Below are 13,131 nucleotides of genomic sequence, written 5' to 3' on the forward strand. Positions count from 1 at the left end.
TGATTTTAGACCTGAGAGCTGAGATAAACTGTTCTTAAAAGTGGTGGTAGTGGTGGGGCGGGGGGGGCACCCTAAATTTGGAACACAGCTCAGGGATACTTGGAGCACTCTGTATTGAGGGTTTAGACTGTCTGTCCAACAGTAATCTGCTTTTGCTTCTTAAATACATGCTGTTTTGAGCAGCCTCACCTTACAAATAGATTTGCAGAACAGGAAGAAGATTCTTGAAAGGGAGGATTGTGATGAAACCGGTATAAGTCTCTTTTTTAAAATCTTGTACAGGCTTCTGTTTTAAAATCTTTTCTTCTGGTTGAGACATTAGTCTTTAACATTTGAGGAACTCTGTAACTGAAGACAATAAAATACCAACAGAGAGGATTATTAAAGGATTATATATATTTAAATTACTTTTATTACTAACCCACGCTAGCCTCAGAAGGCGTAAAGCTCAAGGAGAAGGGGGCTGTTTACAACCAATGTATTTTTATTATTTGAATTTTTCTTTAACTTATTTTAATTGAAATTCAAGGTCGTCTGATATTTAAACCGATTTATTATCTTGATGACCACATATACCCATAGACTAGAAATAGATATCTGTTTTATGATAAATCCATGAGTTTTTTTTTTTTTGGGGGGGAAAACGTAATATATTATAAATATTTTAATTAAGGGTAAATTTAGGGTGGTTCTTAATCAGATAGAATCAGCCTAAATTGAAATGTTCCACACACACGAATTCTGATTCGTGCTAAGCCCTGTGCGAATAAAAAGTGGTATACTTTGTATAAAGGAGCAAAGTGTATAGCCTAACAAAAATAAAGGGAGTCACTACCCTCAATGAATTTGTCATTAGATTGTACTCCCGATAAAAGAGCCAGGCGAATGAACTCTCCCTTCCTACTTTTTTAATGACTCATACAACTAAATGTGAACTTTGATGACGCTGAAGTTATAAAAACAAGTGGTTTGGTTTTTTTTTTCCGTTGTGGAAAGATGCCTTTCCCTTTATGCAGATGATGACAGGCCAGGTCTCTCGTGCAGATGGCAGCAGTCCTTCCCCACAGCGTGGGAGAGCACTGTGGAGGAGAGACGGGAGTAGGCCAGGCTGGGCAGGTGCTCACACCCAGTCAGCCTCGTGTTTACTTCATGGAGATGTGAATTTTCATGGATGAGGTTGCAGACTCCTGCTTCTATGTTTGAGCTCTCTTTGTGACTACTTAAAATAAAAGGAATTAAAAGTTATGAATATTACCAAACCAACATATTCTAGCAATTTAATAGTTTTAATAGCTTATAGGTATTTGTAAGCACCTTTTAGTGATTCTAATTAAAACCTTTAACAAATAAAATAATTTAGAAACTGTATTTAACTTTACTACTTCATAAGATTCAATTTCTAGTCATATGCTCTGTTAACATGATTTAAAGAAATTTAGATAACTGATCCTAGATTAAACTAGTGTGGGCGTCAGGAAAAGTAATGGGTTATTATTACTGCGGCCTTTCTCTTCATCAGCGATAAACCAACTGGTGATGCTCGTAGATCCCAGCAGCAAGGGGGAGCGTGGTTGCATGCTTTGCCTTTGCCGTTTTTCAGGTCCCATTTCTGTGGCCGATGATGAGTTTAAGATCGAGGCAGCTGGTCAGTGTCAAAGGATAAGATATAAATTGATGTAAAATTTTACTTGTGTGTGTGTGTGTGTGTGTGCGTGCCACTAGTTTAGGAAACACTGAAGATAGAAGTGCATTACAAAGTCCAAAGCATGTTATGTGTCAAAACATTCTGGGACTTTTCTAGTTTATTACTTTTGAAATGTAAATAATAGTCTTAATCATTCTGAATCAGAAACTTAATAAGATATTTTTCCTTTTTCTTCTTAGATCCCAATTTTGTTCGGACATTTCTTACAACATACAGATCCTTTTGCAAACCTCAGGAACTACTGAGTCTTATTATAGAAAGGTCTGTCAATTTAAAATGCTTAAATACTTTGCTTTCTTAAAGAGATTGAGCTGAGATCTTATGTTCCTTGGAATTAATTGTAGTTCATGAACATTTTTTAATAAATAAAATCTCTCTTAGATGATTGTTTACTTTGTAATATATTAACCTTAAAATTATTTAAATACAAAAATAGATAATCTTTTTACATGGAAACTCAGTATATAAAATTTCGGATTTATAGAGTTAATCAGGTTAACAACCTATATAGAAATGTACTAATCTAGACTCTCAAAATTCAAATTTTGATAATTTAGGTATTCTGAACACAAGTTTTCAAATATACCACATACCGAGAAAAATGGAGCTTTCAGTGATTAAATACTGTAATCGAGGAAAATGTTTCATCCACCTAAATGAAGGGCAGTCAGCTTTTCAAACATTACCCCTCAAAATTATGTTAGCTGATTTAGAGTAATTCCATAAACCAAAAATTAACATCTGTCCCTTAATTTTATAGTTACATTTACTTTTAGATTTTTCATATATCTTTACTGTATCTCTAGTTAAGTTTATCTATATTGGCAATTATTAATTTATTTTAAAAAATTAAAATAAGATCATTTGCCTTTACATTATAGAAGCCTCACTTATTATCACTGATGTGAATATCCTTAGTAATTTTTTTACATTTTTCTCTTGATAAGGTCTGACCAGTAAAAAGGTTTGTGGTTTTTTATTTGTATAATTTCATATAATCAGTATTTTCATTAGTTTGTTCTGTTTTATGTTAGGTTTGAAATTCCAGAGCCTGAGCCAACAGAAGCTGATCGCATAGCTATAGAGAATGGAGATCAACCCCTTAGTGCAGAATTGAAAAGGTTTAGAAAAGAATATATACAGCCTGTACAACTTCGGTAAGCATTAAGTAAATAATTTAACAGTCTTTATTGAACTTTCGTTTCAGAGTTAAAGTATATAAGGTATAGAAAGCATATAAAAGCAAGGAGGAAGTTAACAAGTAAAATAAGTGAAACAAATGAAAGCAATTATTGCAATTAATGGTACCCATAAAACCAAAAAAAAAACCACTACCCACACTCTTTGCCAATTCTGACTCATAGTGACCTCATAGGACAGAGTATAACTGCCCCATAGGGTTTCCAAGGCTGTAAATTTTTTTGTTTGTGTGTTTTAGGTGAAAGTTTACAGAAGCAAATTAATTTTCCGTTCAACAAATTTTACACAAAAATGTTTCATGGCATTGGTTGTAATCCCCACACTGTGTCAACACTCTCCCCATTTCCACCCTGGGTTCCCTGTTTGCTTTCGTCTGGGGTCTTCTGCCTTCTCATTTTTACTTTTGGACAAATGTTGCCCTTTTGGTCTCATATAATTGTTTGTTTTATGGAGCACATTCTTTCTGAGTGTTATTGTTTATTTTATAGGCCTGTTTGTTTCTTGGCTGGAAGGTGGTTTCTGGTAATGGCTGCAGTTCCAAGTCGGAGGGGTGTTATAGGACCATAGTCTCAGGGGTTCCTCCATTCTCTTATCAGACCAGTAAGTCTGGTCTTTTTTAATGAATTTGATTTCTTGTTCTACATTTTTCTCCTGCTCTGTCCTGGACCCTCTATTGTGATTCTGATCAGAACTGTCCGTACTGGTACCTGGGCACCATCTAGTTCTCCTGGTCTCAGGCTCATGTAGGCTGTGGTGCATGTGGTCCAAAAAGTCTCTTGGACTAATTGCACTAAGAGTCTTTGGTTTTCTTCGTTCTCCTTTACTCTGGATGGGAAGAGACCACTAGTTGTATCTTAGGTGGCTGCTTGCAAGCTTTTAAGACCCTAGACTCTACTCACCAAAGTAGAATGCAGAACATTGTTTTTATGCATTGTTATGCCAGTTGATGTAGACGTTCCCCAAGTCTGTGGTCCTTAGCCTTCATGCCTAGTATCTTCATCCCAAGAGGTGTTTGGTTGTGCATAAGAAGTTCTCATGACCTTACCCCTTGTGTGTTCTGTTGTCTACAAATACGTATGTAGAGATGTCCACAACCTAGCCTATATCCGCAGGTGGGTGTGCTCCCTTATTTCCTCCCACACCTCTTCAGCATACCTATCTACCTGTATATCCGTTCATAAATTATTGTTTGTTAATACTGTTGTTGCAGGATTATCTATGTTACAGTAATTGCCATAGTTGCCCTTTGATCTTGTGTTCCTCTCAGTGTCTTCCTTTGCGTTTGTCATGTGCTGACTTCCCCCGTAGACTGTATTGATCTTCTCTTCACCAGTACTACCACATGTCTACTCTCTAGTTAGTGATTTTCCCTTCCTCCCCTCCCATCCCTGGTAACCATCAAAGAATGTTTCTTTCTGTGTTTAAAATTTTTCTTGACTTTTTGTAATAGTGGTCTCATACAGTATTTGTCCTTTAGTGATTGAATTATTTCACTCAGCAAAATGTTTTCCAGATTCATCATGTTGTGAGATGTTTCAGGATTCGTCGTTATTTTTTTATTGTTGCATAGTATTCCATTGTGTGTATGTACCACAGTTTGCTTATCCATTCAACGGTTGATTAGGTTGTTTTCCATCTTTTTGCTATTGTGAATAATGCTGCAGTGAACATGGGTGTGCACATGTCTATTGTGTCACAGCGCTTTTTCTCTAGGGTATATACCTAGGAGTAGGATTGCTGGATCAAATGGTATTTCTATTTCTAGCTTTTTAAGGAAGTGCCATATTTTCCATAGTGGTTGTATCATTTTACATTCTCACCAGCAGTGTATAAGAGTTCCAGTCTCCCCACAACCTTGCCAGCATGTGTCGTTTTCTGATTAGTGCCATTGATGTTGGGGTGAGATGGTATCTCATTGTAGTTTTAATTTGCATCTCTCTAATGGCTAATGATCACAAGCATTTCTTCAGGTGTTTGTTAGCTGCCTGAATGTCTTCTCTGAAGAAGAGTCTGTTCATACCCTTTGCACATTTTTTAGTTGGATTGTTTGTCTTGTTGTTGAGGTGTTGAAGTTTTCTATAAATTTTAGAGATTAACCTCTTGCTGGATACGTTGTAGGCAAAATTTTTTTCCCAGTTTGTAGGTTCTCTTTTTACTCTTTTGAAGAAGTCTTTTGATGAGCATAAGTTTAATTTTCAGGATGTCTCATTCTTATAGTTTATGTTCTGTTGTTTGTGCATTTTTAGTTATGGTCCGTATACTCTTTATGCCATGTTTTAGGCCCCCTGTGGTTGTCCCTATTTTATCTTCCATGATCTTTATTTTTGTAGGTTTTATATTTAGGTCTTTGATCCATTTTGAGTTAGTTTTTGTGTATGGTATAAGGGATGGGTCCTGTTTCATTTTTCTACAGGTAGATATCCAGTCTTCCCAGAACCGTTTGTTAAAGAGACTGTCTCTTTCCCATTTAATGGACTTTGGCCCTTTGTTGAAGATCAGCTGTCCACAGGTGGATAGATTTACTTCTGGGTTCTCAGTTCTGTTCCATTGGTCTATGTGTCTGTCATACCAGTACCAGGCTGTTTTGACTACCGTGACTGTGTAGTAGATTCTGAGATCAGGAAGTGTGAAGCCTCCTACTTTGTTCATCTTCAGTAATGCTTCACTTGTCCATGGCCTCTTTCCTTTCCATATAAAGTTGGTGATTAGTTTTTTCATCTCATTAAAGAATGCTGTTGGTATTTGGATTCATATTGCATTATATTCCAAGGTTGTAAATCTTTACGGAAGCAGACCACCACATCTTTCTCCCATGGAGTGGCTGGTGGGTTTGAACCGCTGACCTTTTGGTTAGTGGCCGAGCATTTAACCACTGTGCCACCAGAGCTCCTGAAATTAATGGTATAAATCTTAATTAACACAGAATTTAGAAAGTGCTAAGCCACTGATAAGGTTATTTCATTTGGAAAGAGTTACTTTGTTTTCATTTTTACCTTCATTGTGATAAATGTTTATGCTTGAGTTCCCACATAACTCAACTATTCTTTTTGTGTTAATGCCACAGAGTATTAAATGTATGTCGGCACTGGGTAGAGCACCACTTCTATGATTTCGAAAGAGATGCAGATCTTCTGCAGCGAATGGAAGAATTTATTGGAACAGTAAGAGGTATGGGTTTTTATAAATGTCTAGTTTTGTATGTAATAAAAGTGCCAATATGGTTACTATCATTTGATGCCATTACTGCTCAGTATTGTTAAGAGGTGTTTATGATATTGCTAGTGTAATCATTTGAAAAAGTTAAAAATTTTCATTAAATAAACAGTTTGGCCTACAAATTGCTTAATAATCACTGTTAACCCAGTTTATTTTCATTTAGTGAATCAATTTACTGATTATTTTAGAATTAGTCTCAATTTAAGCTTGTCTTTCCACTTATCTGAAAGGATGTGTACCAGAGGGCAATTTGGAACTGTTGTGCCATTATAACACCACTGATGGGGGCCAACTGGGCCACAGTTAGGTGAACAGTGCATGTATCAGAGAGGCAGCAGAGCATAGGGGAAAGGATACCGAATGGAGAGTTGAGAAACCAGAGTTCTAATAGTGCCACTAACCAAATCCATGACTTTGGGCAAAATCACTTCGATTCTTTAGATTTCAGTTTTCACATCAGTAAATTTGAGTAAGTAGGCTTGGTAATCTCCAAGGTTTCCCTTCTGGTTTTAAGACTCTAGAATCTATTCTGTATGTCTAAGAATATCTTAGACAAGCTTGTTTTCCATTGTATACTCTCAATGAGAGTCAGAAAATAAAAGGGTTAAATAATAGTATTTTCATGCACAGTACAAAACAGTCACATGAAAAACTTACACTAGAATGAAGAAATCAGTCTTCTGGCTCTGTTTGGTTTATAAAATGCAGTATTAATTAGATTAATAGTAAATGTGTATAATTTATCCTTAATGAATCCTCTGTATAAGATAAACTTTTTTTGAGGATTATAAATTAATATATTTAGCTGAAGTTCAGACAAGTAAGGTGGAAAAATTCCTACAAATAAATTACTTTCTAGCTTTATTTAGAAAGGGTCTGGAAGAATACACAGCAGACTGTTAATGGTGGTTAACCATGATAAATGAGATTGAGATAAGCAACAGGGAAACTATAAAGGGGAGCTTTCACTTTTTATTTTGATCATTTGAACTTTTCATAGCAAAGATATATTCAGGTATCACTTGTTTAATTTTAAACCATTTTTTAAAAATAAAATGTTGAGTAAAAAGTATTTAAATGTTATTTAAAATGTAATGTATTTCAGGTAAAGCAATGAAGAAATGGGTTGAATCCATCACTAAGATAATCCAAAGGAAAAAAATTGCAAGAGACAATGGGCCAGGTCATAATATTACATTTCAGAGTTCACCTCCCAGTGTTGAGTGGCATATAAGCAGACCTGGGCACACAGAGACTTTTGACCTGCTCACGTTACACCCAATAGAAATTGCTCGACAACTCACTTTACTTGAATCAGATCTCTACCGGTATGTAATTTTACATTCAAGCTGACAGTCATTGCAAAGGAGTTAATTTTTAAAATGAAAGATAGGTTTCTCCCTTACAAGGTTGTTACAAGGAATAAATGAAATAGTACATGAAATGTCTGGGAATAAGGCCTGGTGTATAGAAGGCAGTTCCTGTTTTTTCACTCCCTTCGTCCCCCTTGCTTTGGCTGAATTTGTACCTTCTCTGTTTCTGCCATCACCCCTCACTGGTGAAGCTAGTTTCATATCCTGGCTTTACCAGTTGCTGGCTTAGTATCTTTGGGCAACTTTAACCTTCTACTCCTTCAGAGTAGAGTTTCCTCAAGAGTAAAATGGGGCTATTAACAGTACTTAATCCTGGGGCCGTTGCAAAGTTTTAAATCGTCAGTATACATAAAGTGCTCAGCACACTGCCTAGAACAAAGTAAGGGCTTAGGAAAGAGTAGCTACTGTTGTTGTGCACTGCCCAAGTGGTGCAAGTGGTTGATGTGTTTGGTTGCTAACGAAAAGGTTAGGAAGTTTGAGTCCACCCAGAGGCGCCTCAGAAGAAAAGCTTATCGATGTTCTTCTGAAAAGTCAGCCATTGAAAACTCCACGGAGCACAGTTCCGCTCTGACACACATGGCATCGCCATGCGTTAGATCGATTCAGAGGCAACTGGTTTTTAACCAGTATTGTTGTAGTTGTTGTGAACTTAAGTCACGGCTAGTTAGAGCCTTTTTTAGTTTAAGCTGTCTTTGACTGATATTATTACATTGATATAACTACTATTTATAAATGGAGATGATTTATAATTTCAAACTAAATTGTTTATTTTTTAATAATGAAAAAAGGAGCTAAATTTATACATACCTGTTTAACAAAGATTATCACTAGTCCTAAAACTGATAGTGTTAGAACCTATTTTCCAGGACCCTTTTGTGGTGGGGTTGTTTTCTCCTCCCTTTCTATTTAAAAAAAAGAAAAAGAAAAGGAGATTTATGAATTCTAGTGAATAGACTGATTATTATATCATTATTTAAAATAACTGTCCCAAACTACTTTGTTACCTTTATTTATTAAGTAATATTTATCAGTGCTAAAAAACATACTATGAAGAAATCTCAGCCTTGCCGAAAGCAAAATGCCCCCGTGCAGTAATAGGAAAAGTATGCAGGCATGTGCATGATTTTCTAAAAAATTTTATAAAGATGCACAACTGTAATTTCTTTTTATTATACCATAAATCTTTCTGTTGGTATAAGGGGAAAGTTTGCATAGGAATTTAGTTTTTATTTATCATTTACTTAATAAAACAGTATATTAAAGGGAAAAGTATGATACAGTATTATATCTTGATGATTCTAGGGCTGTACAGCCGTCAGAATTAGTTGGAAGTGTGTGGACAAAAGAAGACAAAGAAATTAATTCTCCTAATCTTCTGAAAATGATCCGGCACACCACTAACCTCACTCTGTGGTTTGAGAAGTAAGTATCCTTGACGTATTTTTTAGTAGTCAGCTGTGTTATAAATTTCAATGAAATTTTACTTCTTTACTACTTTCTTCTACATTGAGGATATTTCCTAGTGTGGCATTTTAATTTTGTTAATGATTTTTTTCGCTATAATTTTTGAGGTTTTTTTTTTTTTAATAATTGCTCTAGAGTATACACCTTAACAGTATCAACTAAGATTTATCCTAGCTTAATTCCAGTACTGTTTAGAAACATTACTCCTGTATAATTTATTCCATTTCCCACCTTTTTAATAGTATTTTTTTATATATTTTATAGCTATTCATGTTACAAACTCAACAATACATTGCTATGATTATTACTTTACCATCTGTCATCATTGTCTTAGCCTGTTACAGCTTTACTCCCACCCATCTCCTTTCTGCTATTATTGGCAGATATATTACACATGTATTACATTTCTATTGTTACAAGCCCAACAACACATTATATATATATATTTTTTTTTTTTCAGAGTTGCTTTTGTAAAATCAGTTAAGAAAGGAAAAAAATGCATTTATAGTGTCTTTTGTAATTACCCAATTACTTTTATGGGAGCTGTTTGTTTTTCATGTGAATTCAAATTACCATCTGCGGTCATTTGCTTTTCAGCCTGAAGAACTTCCTTTAGTATTTACTGAAGGCAGATCTGTTAACAACACATTCTTTCAGTTTTTATTTATCTGGGAAAGTCTTTATTTTGCCTTCATTTTTGAACAGGAACATTGCTGGATATAGGATTCTTGCTTGATGGCTTTTTTCTGAGCACAGTCAGTGTCTTTCCACTGCCTTCTGACCGCCATTGTTTCCACTGAGAAATCATATGTTAATCATATTACAGTTCCCTTTTAAGGGGCGCATCATTTTTCTCTTGCTGCTTTCAGTGTTTTCTACTTCTCTTTGTCTTTCAGCATTTTCATTATGATGTGTATGTTTGTGGGTTTGTGTTTATCCTACCTGGAGTTCACTGAGGTTCCTTAACATGTAGCTTATTGTTTTTCAATAAATTTGGGAAGTTTTCAGGCATACTTTCGTTGAATATTTTTTCCTTCTTTTTCTTTCCTCTGCTTTTGGTACTCCTAGTATTATTTATTTATTTATTTTTTAGTATGTGTATGTTAGCGCACTTAATGGTATCTCGCATTTCACCTGAGTCTCTATTTTTTATTTTTTTCCTCTTAGTTCTTGGGCTTAGATAAAGTCTGTTGATATGTCTTCAAGGTCACTAATTCATTCTTTTGCCAGTTCAGATCTTGAGACCCTTTAGTGGATTATTTATTTCAGTTATTATACTTAACTCTAGAATTTCCATCGGTTCTTTTTTATAATTTCTTTCTCTTTTTTGATTTTCTCTATTTGATGCAACACTGTCATCCTACCTTCCTTTACTTCTTTAATCATACTTTCCCTTAGTTCTCTGAAAATATTTTTTAAGGCTACCTTGAAATCTGTTAAATCTGATATCTGGTTGCTCTCGCAGGCATTTTCTGTCGTCTTACTTTTTTTTTTTTCTGGGGTATGGGTCATACTTTCCTGTTTCTTTGCATGCCTCATAATTTTCTGTTGGAACATTTTAGATAATGTAGCAATTCTAGCACTGGTTCCACCCACCCAGGGCTTGTTATTTGCTTACTTTTTATGTGTTTAGTGACTGGCAGGCTTATTTTAATAAAGTCTATTCTTCCCCCCCATCCCCACCCCCACCCAGTATTGAGCCTCTGATGTTGTTCCTCAGGGAGGCACAACTTTGAGTCTGTGCACAGTCACCCTGGATGACAGTGATACTGGTAGGGCTCTTTTCCACAGTTTCCCTAACCACACCCAGCTGTTAAACTCCATTAACCCTGTTGCTTTGTCTTCAACAACTCTGGGGTGGTGGGGGGGGACGTAACTTGCTCACAAATTAATCAAATTGTGGCTCCTTTGAAGGATAGTTTCTGACACCTCCATTTGATATTTGATCTGACCCCAGGAGGGCCCCTCCCAGCTGTCTTATTCTCTGGTTTTCTCTTGCAAGCTAGCTGGCCTTTAGTCTAGGGTATATCTTCATTAAATCCATGAATCTCTCCCAAGTGCCTTTTACAATAACTTCCACTGTTTTTGAGCACCCTTAGGTTTAAACTTTTCTATGTTCTATTGCAAATGAAGTCTGTTTCTTTGGGAAGAGATTAGGCACTGCCTGTTTTATGGCCTGCTTCTCCATGCTGGCAGAATCTTTGAGCTGGAGCTCCGGAGCTGGGGGTAGGATGAATGGCAGCCTTTTTTCTGAGTAATATCTCTGCTCTAGGAAAAGAGCAATTGGTGTGGACAGGGCAGCAGCCTGTGGTTATCTTGACTTGCGTCTCATGGAGCCCCATGAGCCAGGGGAAGGACTACTGGGGCCTCGGTATTCTCAGTGTGTCTTGTTCAAAGTAGGCCCTTCGGTGCACAAGTGGATGTTGGGCAGAAGAAAGAAGACTTCACCTTTTGGTTGCGCTCACCCAGGACTTAGCCTCAACAACAAGCAGTTGGGAACACGAAGAGAAATGCTGAAGTCCTGCTCCTCCTGGGAAGAATGCCATTTGAGTGGGAGCTGAGAGCATTTCGTCTTGGTTACAGCAGTCTGAAGCAGAGTCTCTGCCTTGAGGAGCTGACTGGGGAGGGAAGGAGTGGTTTTGGTTCAAATACCACAGACCGTGCTATATCTTATGATTTTTTTGTAGATTTTCTTGAATAAATGTTTTCTTCATTTGGTCTTTGCTTTTAAGATCATTTTCAGCGGCTTTATTTATTTATTTATTTATTTATTTTTTAAAGTTTCACCAGATGCACTGCGGAGCAGGTCAGCAAAGCTCCTCATGCTGTCGTGCCAGAAGTCCAGAATCTCCAGTACAGTTTTATAGCTGGGGCCAGAGGGTAGAGTTTTGCATACTGGCCATATTTTTTCTGAGTAAAGTTGAGTAATATTTTATAAAGGTCATATGAGGTTTCCACAGATCATATTGGGATTATTAGAACAAAAGACCAGTGATAGAAGGGAATGACTGGAACCTGAACCGGAATGTGGCTAAAGGCCTGAAAGCACCTCCAAAAGAGAAATAAGCATTACGGGTCATCTCCTGAAAGTTAGCACTTTCTATTTATGTTATTATTTCAGTAACAATTTAGAATTGCTCCCCCCTCCCCCCAGGCGGTTAAGTGCTATGGCTGCTAATCAAAAGATCAACAGTTCAAACCCATAAGGCGCTCCTTGGAAACTCTATGGAGCAGTTCTACTCTGTCATATAGAGTCGTTGTGAGTTGGAATCGACTCAATGGCAACGGGTTTAATGTTGATTTCTGATTTTCTTGTTATCAAGTCTGATAACCACCCTTCTATATGAGGAGGCCCTTGTTCCATCATAATAATTTAAGATTTATGTGTGAAAACGCATTGCCGTTGAGTTGGTTCTAACTCATAGTGACCCTATAGGAAGGACAGAGTAGAACTGCCTCATTGGGTTTCCAAGGAGCACCTGGTAGATCCAAACTGCTGACCTTTTGATTAGCAACTGAGTTCTTAACCACTGTGCCACCAGGGTTCCACCAAAAGAGGAAACATAACTGATAAGACACAGAGACCATTTGTATTTCTGTTCTACTTTTTTAGTAGGTTACTGAGAGGAAGGCCATTGTGAGAGGTTTTCATTCGTTTGCCACAGTGCTTGTTAGCCATGAATATGCATTAAAATTAGGGTCACCTGTGGAGCCCTAGTTGTGCAGTGGTTAAGAACTTGGCTGCCAACCAAAAGGTCAGCAGTTCAAATCCACCAGCCACTCGTTGGAAACCCAGTGGGGCAGTTCTGCTCTTTCCTATAGGGTCACTCTGAGTCAGAACCAACTTGAGGACAATGGGTTTGGTTTGATTTTTTTTATGGAATTTTTGGACTCTCTGGGTGGCACAAACTAAATGGTTATTGTACTTCGCTGCTAGCCTAAAAGTTGGAGGTTTGAGTCCAACCAGAGGTACCTCGAAATCTACTTCCTCTGAAAATCTTATGGAGGAGCATTCTACTCTGACACATATGGGGGCTCCATAAGTCAGAATCGACTTGCCAGCAATTGGTGGTGGTGGTGATGGAGGTTCTCATAGCCCCTCGGGGTGGCGTCTGGCTTTTACAAAAGCTCCAGAGGCGATCTCAGTTTGCATACCTACTTAACAACTGAGTT

The 13,131-nt window shown here is 37.0% G+C and overlaps 1 protein-coding gene across 3 annotated transcripts in view; it reads left to right on the top strand.

Moving 5' to 3' along the window:
• Positions 1–13,131, top strand: part of SOS1 (SOS Ras/Rac guanine nucleotide exchange factor 1) — a 157,016-nt gene that overhangs the window by 112,026 nt on the left and 31,859 nt on the right. For all 3 annotated transcript variants that reach the window (XM_049870289.1, XM_049870290.1, XM_049870291.1), the window contains 5 exons: positions 1,885–1,966; positions 2,740–2,862; positions 5,970–6,073; positions 7,227–7,449; positions 8,797–8,916. In XM_049870289.1, the coding sequence (XP_049726246.1) occupies positions 1,885–1,966; positions 2,740–2,862; positions 5,970–6,073; positions 7,227–7,449; positions 8,797–8,916 (652 nt within the window). The remainder of the gene's footprint in view (positions 1–1,884; positions 1,967–2,739; positions 2,863–5,969; positions 6,074–7,226; positions 7,450–8,796; positions 8,917–13,131) is intronic.

The sequence above is a fragment of the Elephas maximus genome, chromosome 26, assembly GCF_024166365.1.
Source record: "Elephas maximus indicus isolate mEleMax1 chromosome 26, mEleMax1 primary haplotype, whole genome shotgun sequence".
Classification (NCBI taxonomy): domain Eukaryota; kingdom Metazoa; phylum Chordata; class Mammalia; order Proboscidea; family Elephantidae; genus Elephas; species Elephas maximus.